Source organism: Pezoporus occidentalis, unplaced genomic scaffold (genome assembly GCF_034315485.1).
Source record: "Pezoporus occidentalis ecotype Australia unplaced genomic scaffold, CSIRO_AGI_Poc_V1 ctg48, whole genome shotgun sequence".
NCBI lineage: Eukaryota > Metazoa > Chordata > Aves > Psittaciformes > Psittacidae > Pezoporus > Pezoporus occidentalis.
The window spans coordinates 6881845-6902365 of NW_026915813.1; the positions used below are offsets into that span (position 1 = coordinate 6881845).

General features: G+C 43.7%; 1 protein-coding gene across 1 annotated transcript; it reads right to left on the reverse strand.

Annotated features, from left to right (window-relative positions):
• Positions 1 to 173: 173 nt before the first annotated feature.
• On the reverse strand, positions 174 to 19831 carry LGI2 (leucine rich repeat LGI family member 2). The gene is made up of 8 exons (XM_062636506.1): positions 19614 to 19831; positions 19454 to 19525; positions 17139 to 17210; positions 13693 to 13764; positions 13069 to 13140; positions 11794 to 11963; positions 6504 to 6668; positions 174 to 4130 (listed from the first exon to the last, which is right to left on the reverse strand). The coding sequence occupies exons 1-8, from the start codon at positions 19784 to 19786 to the stop codon at positions 3313 to 3315; spliced, it is 1614 nt and encodes a 537-aa protein (XP_062492490.1). The 5' UTR covers positions 19787 to 19831; the 3' UTR covers positions 174 to 3312.
• Positions 19832 to 20521: the final 690 nt, after the last annotated feature.

Below are 20521 nucleotides of genomic sequence, written 5' to 3' on the forward strand. Positions count from 1 at the left end.
TCTACCTCAGACAGAGAAACTGAATTTAACTAAGCTTAGCAGGGCGTCATCCACCTTTTCAAAAGCCAAAACCAATCGTAAATAGACAAGGACCCACTCACCCACCTTGTCCAACCCTCTGGAAGTGTGGATCTTCACCGCACGGATATTTTAACACTCACAGCACACCACTATTAGTCTCATTAACTACATTTTATTCATATATTGAAAGAGTGCATACACATGTCAGTAGCATTGACTGCATCAGCTCTTCTTTACTAAAAAAAGCTCAATGTATATACAGCCTTAAAAAGCTCCCACTGTAGCTATCACATTGTATTAAATCTATGCTTATATAAACTACTGTTCTTTACATAGTTGCATGTATTTTAGAATACCTTAAAAATTACCAGGTGGCATGTTCTTTTATCCTTTCTCACTGTCCTTATGGTCTAACAGTTTCAATAAATTATGTATATGCATAGTTAATTTACTATTCAAACCAATTTCTATTATAGAATATAGGGCATGGAGACAAAACCATTGTTGCATTTGGAAAGGCAGTATTCTTGATGCTCAGTGATTTCTGTTGTTATGGTTGCATCCTGCACCTTTCCTTGAGAGCAGGAAGCACAGAACATGTTTTCTGAGCCCCTCCCTTTGTTTAATCCTGTGAAGCATACCATAACCTTTTCTACATCAGCTGGCGCTTTTTACCCTCCCTCTTGGCTGCTCTGACCTCCTGTACTAACTCAGCAGAACAGGAGGGACAGTGCCTGACTCCAAGTTTCTCCTGAAGCCAGGAGGGATGCTGAGCTGGCCTTTCTGGCCAACCAACTCAGCTACTCAGCAGAAGTGGCAGCCTCCCACAGAATTAATTTCCCTCACTTTCTTTTTCTGGTCCCATGTGAATGAGCTGGACTCCTACGGATCACTCTATCCTCTTTATTAAGCCTGTCTCTGCAGAGACCATTTTAATTTAATTCAAGTCTATAGCCAAGTCTCAAAATCCCCTTGGCTCTTGAAACAGTACAATCTCCTGGTATTGGTATTTGATACACAAGCCTTTTTCCACCATCCTCTTGCTTCCCTTCAAGTAAAAATGGCCAGGATCCAGTTTCTCTAAACTAGCTTTTTAGCTCTGCCTGATGCCCCTTGCTGAGGGAATGCTACCCACAGCGAGCCGTAAAAGAAAGTGCTGGCATGCTGAGAAATGCTCCTCCTCATCAGAACATCTGACTCTTACTCAAACATGCATGCTCAACAGAAAAGCAGTAACAAATTCTTCCGTGACACAGGTTGAAGAAACACCGCTTGCCAGGCATACCCACTTCAAAAAGTAAACTGGGAACAGGGTAAGAAATCTCATTCACTGGCAAACATATGAATCATCCCTGTTTTGTCGGATTTGTTAGCTTAATCCTAGGAGAGGTATTGCTAAAACATACTGCAGAGGCTTAGTTTGCATTTACTGGTCTGACTGAACCACCAGGGCTGAAACCACATTGGGATTCGGAGGCCAGTGCTCAGTACTTCAGATGGCTGGATAGGCTAAATTGCCAACGTAATAAAAAATAAAACCAGGATGAGCATCTCTATAGGGAAAACCCAAAGATGTCATTTAAAAACAGAATAAAATGAGTTGGGTCTGACAGACAAGTAATAATTTTATTTCATAGGAATGAGGCAAAAGTTGGGGAAGGCATGTTGGACATTGGAGATCCTATAAGAACATCTCTATTTGTAATAATAAGCCATGTTTCACATGTCCAAGGAAAAAAAGTAAACCTCACTCAGCACAGAGATAGCTGTGAGTATGAAGAAATAAAGGACAGTTTCTTTTGCTCTGCCTGCTTTATGCAAAGCCTCCCTATTTATCCAAGGCAGCAATTCAGCAGCAAGACATGGTAAAACAACCTAGTATGCTAAGTGGTATGAAAACTCAAAGAAACACACTGTGTAAGTGAACAAACAAGGGCTCTGATACACAGTTTTGTTGGGTAAGAATGGTAGAGAGCCCTTCAAGGAAAACAGTCACTTGCTGTTATCCTGACAGAGGATGTGCCAAGACTGCCCTGTTTAGGATGACTGAATGCCTTAGTCTGTATCCACCCAAAGCACCAATAGGGCACAGTGTGTTTAAATTCTCCAGTTTAACTTTCAGTGGGTTGGCAACCTGGAAAAAGCCTGGAGTCACCAAGAGGAAAGTCCTTCTTGGAGGCAAGGATAGCTCTAGCCTGAAACAGTTCCTGCTGCCTTGGTTTCAAAAGACTCAGCAATACTGAAGTCATATCTAGACCTCAGCCAGGAGGATTCCCCCAATACAGCTTGTGATAACCCAAACCTCAATATATTGCTTGTGAGTTGCTCTGGGGGAGCACTGGAGAGTAAATCATCTCACTGCATGCAGACGAGCTACAGCACGGAGTGCATGAATGTAGATGCGTGCTTCAGGCTAAGCTTCAGCTGCACTTTCTAGACTGAGAAATCACAACATACTTGTTAAAACACCCCAGAATCTAGAGGGATCATCAGAAAAAGCATGAATTAGGGCAAAATGACATGGATTTCTGGAATACCCATTAAAACAGAAAGTGGATGGAATTTGTAGTTCATTCATTCATGGCACCATGCAGACCTGTTATTTTCTATCTATGTTAAGACTTTACAGTCCAGAAGTGACAAACTGTTCCTTTCCTAGCTACCCAGTTACTGTGGGCTGAGCTACTTATTATACATTTGTTGCTGAAATAGTGAATAATGGAAGAAAAATGGCAATAGATTTTGACTTGCCTTTAACCTTCAATGATTTAAAATGACGCCTTAGACTTACTATAACCACAAAAACAGATTTTGAAGATAGGCCTCAAGAAACCAAAATAAAGTCTGCTCTGGAACGTTACTGTTTGATTCTGCAATTCATCAGCAATCATGAAGAACTGGCTCTAGTCTTAAAATCATTACTAACATGCTTGTTTAAGAGTCAAGATAATTTCTATGCTTTGTATGGGTCAGTCTTCATTTTCCTTATGAGATGTTCAGTTCAACGTAGTTTTCTGGGTAAGATGGAGACCATCGTCTTAGATATCAACATTAACCCTGATGCACTGCACTCTCCTCTGAATGACTGCAGATTGCAAAATGTCTTTGAAAAAGGATAAAACGAACATGTCATGCAGTAACCAAGTAAATGCAATCCCTGATTAATACGCAAGTTTGAAAAGTTCAGAAAATGTCATCACACTCCATAGGTGCACCCTGGTTTTGGAAATGCCTCTGTTGTTTTGTCTGTGTATAAATGTCATTGCACATGAAATTCACTCCAGCAGCTTTTCATAAACTCAAGTCAATGATGATGTGTTCAAATATTTGAGTGTTTCCTTTAAAACTAGAGGCAAAGAAAAAATCTCTTCGATCCGTTGACACAGCTGTGAAAGACCGTGGTGCTTGCACATAAATTTCCTTAAATAATCTGAAAATCTTCTTTTCACCATCCCACTGGTAAATCTGGGAGAAGGTATAGTCACTTCCCAAAGCTAGGTAGTAATTGTTCTTGAAGGAGAAAGGCTGCAGCGTCATGGCTCCTCGGGATGGAAGAGCCTGTACCTCCACAAACTGCTTGCTATTCCATTTCATAACTCTGGAGTCACCAATGAATCTCGTGAGTGTGATGTACAGATTATCCTGCATCCTGAAACTCTTCACAGCCAAGACATCTTCCATGTTGGGGATTTCACTGTGTGGAACAAACTTTTTGGAAGCTTTGTTCCACTGGAGTATAATGGGAACCTGAGAACGGCTAGAGAGGATTAGATGTGATTTCCCATCTATATCGAGAAACTCAGCATCAGTGTCCCTGAACCACTCGTGAAGGGACTGGTATGAGTAAAATCCTTTGTTATTCCACTTGTACACTGTTGACAAACCCGCTTTAGAGCTATCTGCTATGACAAAAAACATTTCACTGTCTATCTCAAAAAGCTCTATATCATTGGGCTTGGAAATGCGAGATACTTCAATATCCTGGAATTTGACAAACTTTGTCCAGCTTTCATCATACTTGTAAATGTGTGAGCCACCAAAGAGCTGTGCCACCACCACAAACACTTGGTCACCAACAAGAATGGCTTTACATCCCACTATGGACTGACCTATTGCCCAAAGAAAAAAGAAAGTACATACATTAGCACAGTACAAAGAACCCTTTAAACCACAGAGAGATTACCACATCACCCCTCTGCCTTTTTATATCTGCACCATCTGATAATTTTCTCTTCTGCTACATGCCACCAGAGCTTCTTTTCGTGCTTTTTTTTCTCCCTAGGAACTGGAAAGGTGACTTCAAATATTGAAAATGTCACAGCCCTCAAGGTGTGCAAGTATTATGTACCCTAAAATGCTTATTTTTACCCAGAATACCCTTTATTTCTCTGTTCAAACACATGCACCCTAATATTCAAAACAATTACTAAGCCTGAATTTTGTTATTCCAAAATAACAAGAGTTATCTCATGACTCAGCAGGAATCTGAAATTCTCTTATTCTTGGAATGTCTATCTTTCCAGCTTAACCAGAAGAATGAAATATAGTCTAATTTTCTTGCTCTAAGAGGGCCAAAGTCAGCTTTTTTCTACTGCAAATAGAAATATTGATGCATCTCATGGATATATCACCTGACAGCGGGATGAAAAAGATAAATCTGACTCTGTTGTTTCTATTAACTATTCCTGAGGTTATGTTAAACTAGAAATATTTAGGAATATTGTGATTGCCAGATTAGATCAGATCAGGTTATGGTCTATCTTGAGAATGTCAAGTCACTGTACAACAACCACACCAAAAAAGTAACAAACACAGCCAGCCTGGGATGATCTACCACCTGCCCAGTGTAGGAGAAGTGGGATCCATCTCAAATACTGTAAGGTATCTGCAGCATAGACTTGAATGGCTGAGCTGATCATCAAGGCTCTTTCTGGTCTAACTTAATCAAAAAGCACTCTACAGGATATTTCACCTGGCCTGTATATGTCCCCTTTTGCAGAGGACAGCAACACCTATAATCTGCATGTTGACTATGAAGGCAACCTTGACAACTAGCTGAACTCTATAAGCCCATGTCGTAAAAGGCTAAATTCAGATATCCGAATGCCAAGCATACATTTACAGAACATATCTGGCTCTTGAGCTCTACAAAACACTCTTTAGGCCCTGCAAGAGGCTCTTTACATGTTCATGTTCCCCAGCAAAAGTCTCACTTGCATTTCATAGTCCAGAGCTCAAGCTCAGACCTTCTAGGAACAGAATGGGTGTTCAAGAAACAAGTCTGTGCATTCACACTGGGTGTGGAGCTAGGACACAGGTACCCAGCAGAAGTGTCTCCTGATCCCATTATTCACAGAAAGGTGACTGGAAGACAACTTGGAAATGACAAAAATCTCTATTTCATTTCCAGAGCTTTCCTAGAGCTCTGTTAGCTCTCTCTGGGCCATCAACTTCTCAGCTTTCATTCACTGGTACATATTTCCTCCTAATCTACCAAACATAATGAAACATAAAAAAGGCAAAATTTTAATTTCCAATATTTCCTGAAGGAGGGGTAGCATCTTGTAAACTTTCACTAGTGACACACAGCTGACCTGAGGAGGTAGGTGCTTGCTGCCTTTGTAGACCAGATGGGGATGCAGCTTACTCTTTGTTTCCCAAAATGCAAGGTAAAAAATAATTACACATAACAAGGAACATGTGGGAAGGAGAGTTCACAGGGAAATTTAGCTCCTGAGTCTCCAGAACCAATAGCCTGAAGTAGCTGGGAAATCGGGCAGTGTGTAACAGCTCTAAAGACTCTGTTCCTGCTGTCATGGTGTGACTGAGCATCATGAGTATCGGTTAGGGACAGAACGGTTGTTAGCATTAGAAAATCACCCAGCATCCACATGCACTTTTTGTTTGAAGAGTAATCTGGCCACGATGCTAATTCAGCATGTTTGTAAATGGAAAGTAAACATGAAAGCTTTACAGCACATCTCTCTAGGTAAAAACACAGTTTAAGTATTTCTGCGTCATCTTCAGCTGTAAAACATGCTTTCCTGGCCAGCCCATCCTAAAAGCATCCTTCAGAGCTATTTCCTTCTACATGCAGTAGACTATTTTTATATTCTACTTTGTAGGCACTTTAGCAAGAGCAAGGGCTCCCTCAGCTTGCACTGTAACCCGCAGTGTGATTCAGGCAGTGAGTGCTAAGCTGGGCCACAGTGTGACATTCACAGCAAGTGTTTGTGCCTTCAGAACCATTTACAAGATCAGACAAAAAATGCCTAGTTTGTGTGCCACAGCGAAGTTAAGCATGCATGTATTAACAAGATGCACTACTCCATGAGGTCACTGATGTCCAAACATTACATGCTTTGATCTGCCAAATTCAACACAGATTCGGAACAAAAACCATCAACTGGTCCCATGTATGAATCTTGTCCTTGTGAAATGCCAACAGTTCATTAACAATGGGAATCCAGATGTTCATATACCTGTGATGTTGTCATAACTCCTGAAATTCATTTCAATGTGATCCCACTCCAGCACCATGCAGTTCTCCATGCTGGGCTGTGCAATGGCTACGAACACATCATTCTTTGAGTTGAATGTATCCACTGAAACTGACTGGTAGGGCAAAATCTGGTGAACAACAAAATCTAGAAACATACATTTTCAAAAGTTAGGATACATCTTTACTGGAAACACAAAGTGGTCACTGATTATAACGATTTACACTGAAAAATCAGCAAAACAGTCTGGATTTTGTGTAACACTAGCATGGAAGTTCCAGTGCTCACATGAGGCATGCAGCAACAGGGGAAAGTGTCTCCTGCTTTAGGTATCATAAACTGTCCTCTCTGAAAATATAGTTGCAAAGGAGATCAAATAGGTAAATAGTGGCAGAAATCAGATTTTCCATCTAAGCTGGCTGGTATTAATGAAATTAGGGTATTGAGAGAGAAGTCTCTTTCCCCACAGCTGGAAGGTGCTTTCCCGTCAAGTGAAATCACCTTGCTAGAATCACTGTCAAGCTGAGAGACAGCAACTTCCAGCTGAAGTCCAATAACTTCTTAAGTCATGTAAATTTAATCACTAGGAATTTGTGTTATGTTAAACCAGGCAGAAAGTGAAATGGTATCTGAAGTTTGCCTGGGGATAACGCCATTTTGGCTAGACCATAGACAAAATAGAGTAATCAAAAACTCAGTTAACATAACGTTTTATGGAGCATTATAAAGTAGTTTAGGCATAAAATACAACTAACCTGCAAATTACCACCCAGTAGCAAACTTACTCTAGACACTAAGACTGAGGAGTTGGAGTAACTTGTAAAGACTAAGAGTGTAACTCAAGATTTTTTTCTGAAAATTTAAGTGCATTTGTAGATTTAACTATAAACTTCACCCAGGGCTAAGTCAGCAGTCAGCACAGAGCCAGTCTGGGGCAAAGTGAGGAGACTTGGGTCTGATCTTTGGCCTGACAGCTGGGGAAGGTCATTATTATCAGAAAAAGAAAGCGGTATAACAGAGTTGACAAAGAAAAGCCAGCACTTGGGTCTAGCACATGGCAGAAGTGATGTATGGATACAGATATGTAGAAAAGGAAATGCATCTTCCACTACGATGGCGTTTCTCTGCAGAGCGACACACCGCTGTTTCAAGCTCCATTTGTTACATGTTTTCACCATGCCAGTCCTATGCTGGAAGGGCCTGAGCATCCAGCGATTTTGGTGAAATGGTAATTAAGTCCTCACTCGAGTCCCTCATTTTGTTGCATTATGAAATAATTGCTTTTGAATGAAGAACCCTCTGTCTCTGCATGCTTGAAAGCCTTGCCCTTGAGGAGTTACACTTCTGGAGAATAAAGATAGATGACTGCCATTAAACAAACAGAGCAGATTCTACATCTGCGAAAGAAATGACAAGACTCCATTCTTCGAGGGACTATCATAAATAGAGTTTGGGCTTGATTCATAAATGCTGGTAGGAAAACAAGAAAGTTGTCTTCATACTCACTGGGAAAAATAAAAGAACTGGAGAAAGCTGACACTGAAGTATGCAGAAAGTAAAAGTAACTGATAAATCAAGGAAGGCAGCTAAGGATGGAACAATAGCAGATACAGTCACTCAGAATCAAAATATTTTTTAAATCTTGAAAAAAAAAAACCAAGCCAAAACAAAACAAAACAAAAACCCAAACCCCTAATCCTGAAAAAGACATCACTTGAAATCTGAACAGTTGTGAAACACTCTGAGGGAACCTGTGAATGAAAACAAACCAGTCTGTGTGTTGATACCCACTGCTCATTCAGAAATGATTCAGTGTTAACACAGCTATTTTTACTTGCACCTGTCATTTGGCTCTTTATATCACTGGATGAGTAAAAATGGCTAACAAAATCAGTCATAATCAGTAAAAAGCAATAAATGTTGGTTATAGCACCAGCTGGAAATATGAGACTCTAATGTACAACAAGGTTACACAGTAAAGAGATGCTGCCACATCAGGATTGCCAGCAATTCACGTCTTGGAGGCTTGACTTAGTTTTACAGGCAGGTCCACATACCTTGCTTTAATTCTAGAAAGAGCTTGTACAGTAAATACGGTGTGTGTGCATGGAGGGGGTGTCCCAACATTGCTCTCTTTGAAGCTAGATCAGCCTGCACAGGAGAGGGAAGAGGATGCAGCCTTCGCTTCCCCTGTGCTGCTGGCTGCCCAGTCTGCTGCCCTCTCTTTCTAACCCTGATGCATGATTTTACTCCCCCTGTCATGGTTTTAACACTGCTTTCTGCTGGCTGGGAGCTGGGGTGGTGTGTCCCCCCATCCTCCAGCCACCAACTCTGCGTCTGCTCCTCCTGCTGAACTGGCATTAGCCATCATGGATGAGGGACCCAGCTCTCTTGCTGCTGGACTGATTTCCCTTCCACCGCTCTGGCTGATCCCAGCACACAGGAGTGCTGATGCTGGCAGAGCAGAGGTGGGGTGCCCAGAGAATGCTGGAGGATGCTAAAGAGAAAGGGGAGCAATAATCTGTTTGGGCAGCAGCTCCTAAACTGCACCCTGTGACTTGGTCCCCCTCTCCTCACATCCTTTGTTCCCCACAGCAGAGACTTCTACCAGGACCTGGGTGTGCTGTCAGGGAGCATTAGCCATCCATTCCCATCTCCCACCACAGCAGCACAGGTGATCTCACACACAGGAGTGAGTACAGAGCAGGTAACTCTTATTTTGCAAACTACCTTCCTCCCAGCCCGTGGGGAAAGAGAGAAGACAATCCCAGCTGGGTAAAGAAAGGGGAAACCAAGCTTTCAGAGCTCAGTGAGATGATCTCTGGCTGTAGGCCTGGGCAAAGCAGGTCCCAGGCATGCACACAACCTGTTCTCAATGACTGTGGGAGCGTGAGGCCCACTTCCCAGCCTCCTGAACATAAGTTACATGTCCCCCACTGTGCTTATAGCCACAGCACAGCCCCCTTGCACACTGCTATGGGACAACAACAAGAAACGGAACAGCTTGACCTGCTTCCATGATGTAAGCCATGAGACATGGGAAAGAGGGATGCTATCACAAAAAGAATTACAAGGGCAGATCACCAACACTGTGAATTGCTTTCTCTGTGAAGAAGCAATAGGAGCATTTTGTTCTTTGTCTTGTTTTGATTTGTTTTTTTAATTGGCAGCCCCTTTCCATTTCTCCTGTTACCACTGTACCAGTTCAGTGGATGCAGTGAACCAATGAAGCCAATGAGATGCACGTTTTACCAAGCAGATGGCTTTGTTACCATATCCTACAACCAGTCATGCTCCACACAGGGTACCAGAGACCAGAAATAATGGAAAGTCTCATCACATCTGGCAAAGGAGGGAAATACAATACTGAAGACTAACATGAATGAAAGAGGTTTGCAGAGCACTGCTCATCATTGACTGGGAAAGGAGACTACACACAATATGGTACAAGCCTGAGCCTGTGACTAATCAGTCCACAAGGAATGAATACGGACATATTTATGATCCCTTTGGATCTGGGGAAAGCAAAGGCAGAGAAGGAAAAAGCAGCTGTGGCCTGATACCGCAGACCACCAAGGACATCAGAGGGTTATAGCCTGAGCAAGGTAACTTCCAGTTCAGTGCAGGGGACATGATGCTGGCTCAAACATGACACATTCCTGAAGATCTGCATTTCTGCTCTACTGATCTGTTTTGTCTTTGACAGGTAATTCCTGCATGTATCTCTTGGCACTTTGTAAGGACGCCAGAGATCCATGTCTTCCACACTCTCCACCTTCGCTCTGCATTGGAGCTCTGCGAAGCCTACTGCTGCCCGCCCCCAGGCCAGAGGGGTTTAGCACACAGCCTTCTCAGAGAATGACTGGTCTGAAAATGCCCTCTGCTATCTGAAGTGTATTACAGCTACATGCTGTGCTGCAAGAGCACTCCTCTGATGGCATCTGAACAAATACTCAGCTGGGCAATCCTTGCACCACGTTAACGTCTTAGCTCCCCAGCAAACTACAGCATGTGAAATTACATTCATGCTTCAAGTAATTTCACCTACAGCAGACCAAGGAACTAACATTAAGGGTGAATTTTGCCTGTTGCAACCTCATAGTTAGGGTCCTAGGTACAAAGAGATGACAGAGGGCAGGTAGGTCAGTACAGGTGTGAGGACTAGGTAGATAAGGCTTGCTCATCCACACCATTAGTGTTGTGCAATTGCTTAAACCAGACTGCAGTGAAATAAAGCGGCGCTTACTTTGTACTTTGGCATCTCAGTGACTTGGCAGACACAGGAACGTAACTTAGGTACCATTCGAAGCTACACTGCTCTCCTGGTTTTGACATCCTTTATGTAGCAGATTACCGTGCTTTACACCTGCTACTATTCTGATGTATTTCTGAATTTTGAGTTAATTCTCTTTTCCCTTACATATTGCCCTTGGATTACCATTCCCTGTCATGAAACTTCGTTTTACATTACTAGTAATCAACTTTCCTATTGTCTTTTAATAGCGATGACTTGATGACATGAGAACTTGAATGCCTCTGGTATTACTGTACAGAAAAAAGGCAGAGTGCTGACATCATATACATGAAAGATGAAAAACAATACTCGCAGCTGATATACTCAGTTATATGATGTGACTACATTTAAAGATAGGTAACTGCGGCTGTTCAGTCATAAAACATGAGCATAACCACATGCAAGTTTCTCTTCACTTCCTTTAGCATGCTTTACATTACCTAAAATAAAAATCAAGATCCTAAACAAGACAGTAGTGAGAATATTATTGGACATTTCCCACAACTTAATGGAGTTCCATGAAGAACAGCTGGCAGTATTGCCACCACTTTTGATGCTATTAAATCGTGGCCTATTGAATAAAGATAACAGATATAGCCACATTATTTAAACCTCTTTTCATTGCTTTCTGTGAAATACGGAGATTTTGGGAAGCTCATATGCCATAACTATATGGCCTTATTCCAGATAACAGAAAGCACTCTGTGATGAAAAGTCGCAAAGGGAGTCATAATCAAGTCTTGGAATACAAATAGTCAGAGCTCTTCTTCCATTATCATTTAATCCAAATAAAAGCTCAGTACTTACTTTGACTTCAAAATGTAATTTTCTCATTTTATGCTTGTTCTTGTACTTGGTAGTGCTTTGTATGTAACCCTTTCCTCCCCCCAGGTCATGCTCACAGAAGCAAAAAGGTATAGTCTAAACTTCTGATATTTAACCATTTGTAGTGTGCTTAGAAATATACATTCTGAATACCTGTAGTGGTGCATTCATAATCAAAACTTGTCACATCATTTAACTTCTTATCCTGATATTCTGCTGGACCAATACACAGGACATCAGAAACAGTGGAATTTGTCATCTTTAACCACAAAAACAACCACTTGGCTTTGCAGTCACACTCAAATTTATTTCCCCTTAAATCTCTAAAAAAACACACAGAAATAAACATATTTGAAAAGGTTGATAGCAATACGAATACTACAGAACTGTTATCACCTTGACATGCTGAATTTAAAAATACCTGAGCAGCCTTGAATTGTTTCTGAACTGAGAACAGGGAAGTTGCTTCAGTTTTATTTGGACTCTCTTACTATGAACTCTCCTTCACTAAGTGTTGTCCTTGGAAAGACTGTTTCTATCTAGGAAATATGCTCACATATAATCATAGTAATGTGTGATTCATGTGTAAAGTCACTCACATTTATAAATTTTCATAGGATTAGGACTGCAATGTAATAAATCCTGACAGCCTGGTTGTCTGCTGCAAGCCTCCTTCCCTCCATCTACTGCTGACACTGATAAATCCCATTCCTTCACTAAACTACTCCAGTACTGCTGGTTGACAGAGTGGCCTTGCTGGCACCATTTCTGTGTTACATTAAAATACAGATGTAAGGCTTGTATTTTCTGAGTCGCTGCTGATGTCTGGTCAATTTAACCTTCCCCTACTAATGTATGTGCAATTTCAGCACTGTACTTGTTCTTCAATCTCCCGGCAATTTTTGTTGTTTACAATTATACTTTGCTGTCTGGGAGGGCTAGGCCAAAAATAGGGGAAGCTGACTATCAGCTCAATTACACAAGACAACACTGATAGTAAGTCAACAATGTGGCACAACAACATAAAAATAAGAAAAAAGGTGGCTTTTTTAAATGAATGTCTTTCACTAATATAATCTCAGGGGATGCATGCACAATAACAGGGAAAAATGTTCAGAGAAATTGTAGTTTTAAAATTTGTTGTGGCCCTTTCCCTAAAAAACAATTTATATGAAATATCAAAAAGAAGTACAGTAATGCAAGCTTTGTACATCAGCATGAGAAACTAGAGTGATTTGAGAAACAGCAGTTATTTTAGAGGAGTCTAGCAAGTAAACAATTTTAAAATTAGGAAAGCTAACACAATAAAAGGCACACTTCTTTCATGTGCAGATATCAGGTACAGCACCACATAAACCCAGAATGTAAAACTCAGGAGTAACAGCATGACAGAATTAGGCAGACGGTAGAAAGATTCTCATTACTTACAGTTCAATTAAAGAATCTAAATCACTGAAGACATCCCTCGGCAGAGCTTTGAGATGGTTATTGGCCAAAGAACTAGGAAAGAAAGTTAGAGCTTAGTACCACTGCTTTCTGTTGTCTGGCTGATTCATTAAGTCTGAGCTCACCTACAGCTGTTAGAACTGTCCAGCCACTGGCATTGTAAACAGTTATAAAGAACAGGCACATATTAATTATTCTTATTCAAGAATGAAGATTGCTTGATCATGTAAAAGTAAAATACGCAGAACTTTTTTATTGCTCAGGTGCAAATGCAACACACAGACCAATCACTGAGCATGCTGAAGAACCAGGACCGATAATCACTAATACACAGTGCGAAGGTGGTAGCGGTTCAGCATCCGCAGGCAGCAGCTGCATCTCAGCACAAGCTGTGAGTGTGCACAGGCAGCCCAACAGGCCACAGGGCTGCCCCAGCAGGAGTTCTTTTAAGGCCAGCTTTTAACTTGAGGGAGGCATGCTGCTGACAGCAGGAGGAAGCTGATGCATGGAGGGGAAGAGAGGTTTTCTCTGTAGCAGAAAAAACAGTGGTCCCCCCAAAGAGTTTTGTTCAAGCAGAAATTACTCTATCAAGTGTAAATAACTTACAGGTGAGTCAGGTCTCGAAGGCCACGAAAAGCGTTTCTTGAAATGGTTTCAATTTTATTTCCTTCAATGAATCTAGGAAAACAAACCAAAAAAAAAGTCTTTTAAAAGACTTTATTATTAGCATCACCAGTGCTTTAAGATATGGCCTCCAAATTCAGCAGTGGCAGCCCCTTCAGACTTAAAGGTGGGGAAGTCTCAGTGGAGCTCGTTTTCCCTTTACCACTTCCTTGGGTGGACTGCAAGGAACGACGAAAGTACCAGGCAGCAAAAGGGACAGCAGCATGTGACACAAACATCCAGCAGAAGAGGAACAAAACAGACATAGCAAAAAACATTACTCCTCTGTTAGTTAATCCTCTCAGGGTGTGTTGTGTGAGGCAAAAGACCTGTGTAGGAAAGGTTTCTGAGGTGGCCTTTGAAAGCTGAGGTCCTACATTCCTCTCACAAATCACCTGCACTGTAACACCTCATGGCAGCACAGAAGTGCCAGGGCTGCCTGGGCTGAAGACAGACACTCTGATGGGCAGCTCCTGTGGCTGCACGCACTGTCCCACCTCGGCACCCACAGAGCAGTGACATGAACCGTACACATACAAAGCCTGGGTAAATGGCAAGACCAGTGTCTTGTTCCTGCTGCAGCTCCCTCCAGCCAGGACACCACCTCTGCAGGGTGATCACCTGCACACAAGCCACGGCCCCGTGCACTGGGGGAATAATCACAGGCACGTATCGATTCCAGGAGCATGCTGCTCCTCCTGACTGCATGTCAGCATTTAAGGAAAGCGTTGATATTTGAGCATTTTGACCCCTGAGCACTTGAGGACACATTCCTAAATACATCATCAGCCCTGCAAAGCAATTGCAGCCAGGTGGCCATCAAGATATTGCATGGTACAGCAGTACCTGGATGAAGACAACTGCATGCTGACTTTATAAAAGGTTTCACGAGATATAAATGTCTCACCTCTTCTATACATCCTTGTTTGCCTTCCAGAGAAATAGAGGAAAAATGCTATGAGCCAAGGTCTCTTCAAAAGAAAGTCAAGGTGGTGAGGCACTGGAATAGGTTGCCCAGGGAGGTTGTGAATGCTCCATCCCTGGCAGTGTTCAAGACCAGGTTGGACGAAGCCTTGGGTGATACGGTGTAGCGTGAGGTGTCCCTGCCCATGGCAAGGGGGTTGGAACTTGATGATCTTAAGGCCCTTTCCAACCCTAATTATTCTATGATTCTATGTGGGAGATGCCATGTGCTCTTGGTTCTGCTGTTTAGATGTAGCCAAAATCCTTCATGAAGTGACTGGGACCCTGACTGCATGCAAAAGGTGCAGATAAGAAAGTGTTGTATGTACACAGGTGTCAGAAGAGGTTCAACTGTTCCAAGGCTGCCTGGGGACATGAATTCAAATCACAAAGCAGAGAGCCAAACTGCCTCCTGATACTCTCATCAGCACCTGGCATCCCTGCACAGTGCCAATTCACCAGTCTGTGCAAATAAACACGGCTTCATTGCACACACTGCAGCAAGATCATGCAAATTTAGGCTAGGACTCTGTAATTTGACGGATTCCTGAGTCACCAAACCTGGCCTCAAAGGGATGCTACCCTGGGAATGCCACTCTGTTCACCAGCAAAACTACCATCTTTATTATATCTGTCTTATCCAGACTGTACATAGAGCCAGGTAGTTTAAGGGTGCACTGAATGCCATTGTCAGTACTGCAAGCTCAGCAGGACACAGCTGGAGGTATATTATCTATCTATATATATATAAGTATCTGCTTCAGGCACTCCCCAGCAGCTCTTTGTTTGGAGACTTAGCTTTGTTTGGAGACTTAGCTTTGTACATAAAGAAACTTGTTATTCTTGTTTGTCAGAGAGGTTTTCTTATTCTCTGTAAGGTCTGATCACCGGTAACTGAGAGACACGAGTTACAGAAGCTGTAATGCTGTTACTGGCTCCATGGCCACAAAAGCCCAGAGAAAGGCCACTCACACCGGATTCCCAGAAGGTGGAGGTGTGATTTGCTGGGAATAGGAAGCACTCTGTGGACTTGGCAGGGAGGGTGACCACAGCCATTAACTGAGGCCACTTGTTCAGCTGCTGCTAAAGGAAACTCAAACTGTATGGCTTTAGCAGTCTTCATGCTGTTCCCTGGCTTGCAGATGACAACCAGGGAAAGAGATTGCCCCTTTGACCAACTGAGGAGGGGCAGGACTTTCTTCTTTCAGACTGGGGTCTCTCTGCACTCACCAATGCAACCAGGACAGCCAAGTATGCTGCTGGGACAAGCTCATCAGCACTTGAAAGCAAGTAATTCATGAAATGACACTAAAATGGTTTTCTTCCTTTTTACAAACATATTGAAAATTACTTTTTTCCCTGTAGACACACGGAAAAGAGAATGATTAGGGAGTTCACTGTTTCTGAAAAATCCTCTAAAATAACCAAATCATGGATTTTAGAGTGTACCATTTACCATTATCCTCTATTTCTTGGTCTGCAAATTCCAGTGTTGGCTGCTTCACATGTATCAGACTAGTAAACTTGAATACATCCCACCTTAACACCTATTTGTCTGCACTCAATTTTATGAGCATTGGTCTTCCTCTGGAAAAATACAGAAATGTTTTCCACAGCTACCTTTCAGCATGAAAAGGTGGGTGGAAAGAGGAATTTCTTTCAGATCATATTCCAAGTTTCAAACATACCAGCTCGTGTCCGGTAACACAGAGAAATGGCAGTCCTTTGGAGTATGAAGTGAGGACAACCTGGTACCAGGGATAATACTTTTTTAAAAATTAAAAAGGGTGACCTAAAAAAAAAAAAAATAAAAATTGGGAAATGAGGATACTGTAAAAATCAAGTAAGTGAACAAAGTACAGGAGAGTTAAATGAATATAAATAATAAATAATTGCAACAATGTATATTATATGAAATATATATTTATATATTCATATATTTATAATTATTTATAACATAAAGATAAATGCCACGGGCATTAAATGGGATAGCAGAAAAAAGGTGAAGTTGGAAAAGAAAGTTGGGAGAATGAGCCAGGCAATCAGGGCTGCTCTGGGCAGTACACAGATACCCTGCGACTCCTCTTCAGGCTGCCAGCAAGCCAGGAGAGGCTTTCCCACCTCTTTCCTGAGGTTCAAAGCCCCTCAACAGCGATGGCACTGTTCTGGAAAGCTAAGCCAATGCCTTTCAGTGTACTGTGATTGCCACCTTGCATTCCCGGCTTACTTTAAAAATCCACTTGCAACCTTTGAGAAAGGGTGAGCCACTGTAAAGAACACTTGCACAGAGCAGAACATAAATCCTTCATCCCCCCTGCTCCTGGGAATCATACTAAAGAATAAGGCTCCACAGCAGGAATCTTGGCAACTTATCAAAACACCTTGATTTATAAAGGACAGGGGAAGACATAAAATACCAGACTCACAGGTATTCTAGATGGAAGAGACCAGCAAAGGCATCATCTCGTATAACAGTGAAGGAATTGGAGTTTAGCAAGCTGAAAATGGAGAGCAGGCGTTAGGAAAGCACATTAAAACTTGACACGCTGGATTATGCCTGTTGTGTTTATTGCCCATGACCAAACTAATCTTACTGACTCAAGCCCATATTGCCCCACCAGTGTAGCAGATATAAACCTCTGTGGAATGGCCTATTAAAAGAAAAAAACAAACCAAAGGCATAATGTGATGCTAGTTAATGTCCACTGCTCCCCAGGAAAAATGCTCACTGTGCCATCCACATGGTTAAATGCAACCTGACCCTCAACAATCTGATCCCCTGAAAAGGACAAGAAATAGCAAAACTTCTTATTTGGCCTAAAAATCAAACGCTACTCAAAAGAAGTCATTTTTGGAAAATCTATGAATTTTCCAAGTGAATATGTCTACATTAATCACTTTATTAGAGAAACTTATTAATCCTCTTTTTGTCTGGTTTTAGGCATTTTACTAAAATTAATTTAGAAGACTAATGAACATGAAATGCAAACTTTCCCTGTGATCCTTGGTTATTATGCTAATGCTAGACAAATACTCGCTAAATTATCCTAAAGAAATCTGACAAAGATGCAGGCTGCCATTAAAAATAAATCCTTATGTTACTCTTTTACCATGGCTACTGCCACAGAGGACACAGGAAGTACCCAAGTGATCAATTATGCATGTATCTCATCTCTTGTGCCATTTAATCATTCTTTTTTCTCATGCTTGAAGGAAAGTCACAAATTGCACCAACAAAATCTGTCAGGGCTCAAGGTGGTGGTGCCAAACCCTTCTGGCTCCCATGCCTGATCTACCCCATAAAGTGACAATGGCAACTTCTGATTTTCTCAACCTCTGCCCCACCACCCCACACAGCCCAATGTCTCCTCCTGAGTATCTGCTACAGCTAAGGAATAGGAATAACCTTCATGTGCTCTTCCTCCCTCTTCCCCGTACCGCTACCCAAAACAAGCCAGATTCTCCTCATCTTGAGTTTTCCACCCATGGTTTCTCTCAGCCCACCTTGGGTTCATCCCTTCCCAGCTGGCACAGGTCAGCTGGTTGCCCCCATTCCCCAGTGGGCAAAGTCCCTCTACCCTCTTCCTGGGGCTCTGTGCTGGGCCCCAAGGCCCACAGGCATTTGGGTTTGGGACTGGTGTCATGCTAAAGAAGGTGCAAGCCTCCATTCCTTGCTCCACCCACTTCTCCCCAGTTTTTTCGATAGGATGCTGCTCCTCCAGATAGTGAGACAGGCCTTTGAGTCAAACGAGGAGGGGTGCCCAAAGACAGACCGTAACACTAGCAGAGGCCTTCAGGGACTACCTCTTGCTCAGACCAACTTTAACACCTAGCCCTGTGGTGAGAGCTTAGCCTGGGTGCCTCGCATCTTTCTGCTTCAATTTTCTTTGCAGTGTGCCCTAGGGAGGAAGCCGGTCCTTGATGTGGGCGGTATAGAGGGTCTGCCTGGTATCGGGCATCACAGGCAGGCTGAGCCGGTCTACGCAGGGCACAGATGAAGCAACTATCAGAGAAACAGGCACCCAGGCTCCCGAGGGGATTGTACCGCACTCTGTGTCTCTGTGCCTTTCCACTACTGCCTTCCAGGACAGCTAAATTAAGGCAAGTTTGGGTAAGCTGCCCGAGCTGCAGGCACACACCTAACTGCAACGGGCATGACCATGCAAGGTGCCCAAGGTCAGGAAGGAGGGAGCGCTGCAGAGTGCTAGAGCTGGTCTGCTGGCCCCCGGGACAGAGGCCCACCAGGTCAGAAGGCATCCATTGGAGGGGCAACCCTCCAAGTTGGACACCGAAGCTCAGAGTCATGCTGCAGACACCACCAGCACTTCATGCATGGAGGCTTTGCACAAAGGCTTGCTTTCCTCCAAGGAGTGTCCCAGCAGCCTCTGCTCACCCCCGTAGCTCCTGCAACGTCCCAGAGCCAATGTGAGACTCCTGGGCACAAAGTGAGCCAGAGTGAGGCACCACATGAAAACTCAGCACTATAAACTTATATAACAGGGAACTCAGGGTATCATAAAACATTTTGTCCTCCTTCAGCAACTAAGCACACATTTTATGAAGTGGTTTATGAACGGAAAATGCATCCCTCTGTTACGAAGCAGCAGCTACATCACGGGATGCTGCACAAGCTGGGAACGTCCCTGTTCCCCCCCCGTTCCTACAAGGGCACCCGTAACTCAGTTTAGGAGGCGCAGACAAAGTGCTAGCTGGCCGCTGCCCTTTCCAGTGCCATACTTACAGCAGCTGCAGGGAGGGCAGGTGGGAAAACATCCTGTCCTTGACTTCGGCGAACGTCCCGTTTACCAGGCTCCTGTCAGGAGAGAAACCACCCATGAAGCGGGACCGCCCCGCATCCAACACCGCCTCACCTCTCTCCCCGCTCCTTGCCCCGCACTCACAAGGACCCCAGGCCGGCGGGCAGCCCGCGGGGGGCCCCCGCTGCCCCGACGCACAGAGCCGACTCTCGCCAGCAGCTGCAGGGCGGCCCGCAGCGCGGCGGCCTGCGCGGAGCCCCGGGCAGGGGCAGCAGCAGCATCGCGCAGAGCGGCAGCAGCCGCAGCGGCACCGCCATGCCCGCACCACCGGCACCGCCACCGCCTCCCGCGCCCTGACATCAGCGCGGCACCGCCCCGGGGCGGGCGGGGAAAGGGGTGTCCCGGGCCGGGCGGTGCGAGGGGCGGTGCGAGGCGCGGGATCGCGTCGCCCGCTGCCTCCAGGCGTGGTGGATGCCTGATGTTGCCCCGCCGGGAGGCAGAGGACGTCGCTGTCCCCCAGCCCTTGCTGTTGGTTGCGCGCTCAAGGCCAGGTTGGAGGGTGTAGTGAGGTGGGGGTCGGTCTCTTCCCCCAAGTAACAAGCAACAGGACAAGAGGTAACGGCCTCAAGCTGTGCCAGGGGAGGTTTAGATTGGGTATTAGGAAAAAAATCTTCGCTAAAAGGGTGCTCAGGCATTGGAGCAGGCTGCCCAGGGCACTGGTGGAATCACTGTCCCTGGAAGTGTTCAGAAACTGTGTGGCTGAGGCCCTCAATGATACGGCTTAGTCGTGGACTTGGCAGTCCTGAGGTAATGGACTTTGTGATTTTAAAGGCCTTTTCCAACCTGGTTGATTGCATGATTCTAACTGTAGCAAGACCAACTCCAGGGATGTCTAGTCAAGAAAGAAGCAGATGGATGATAACTGTAGAATTATAGCTGCTTTGCAGTAGTAATATGTGTGTTAAGTAGTGATTGATCAAATCATGATGTATCTGAATGCTTGAAAGGTATCAGAGCTGTGTGTTCTGAAACCACATTCTGGTGCCCCAATT

Bases quoted from the DNA above. Each gene is read 5' to 3' on its own strand.
- LGI2 (XM_062636506.1), bottom strand. From the start codon at position 19,786: ATGGCGGTGCCGCTGCGGCTGCTGCCGCTCTGCGCGATGCTGCTGCTG. The intron at 11,964-13,068 runs GTAAGTAATGAG...GTGTTTTTTTAG, and splicing joins TTAGATTCTTTAATTGAACT to AGATTTAAGGGGAAATAAAT. The intron at 6,669-11,793 runs GTATTCAGAATG...GTATGTTTCTAG, and splicing joins TTATGAATGCACCACTACAG to ATTTTGTTGTTCACCAGATT.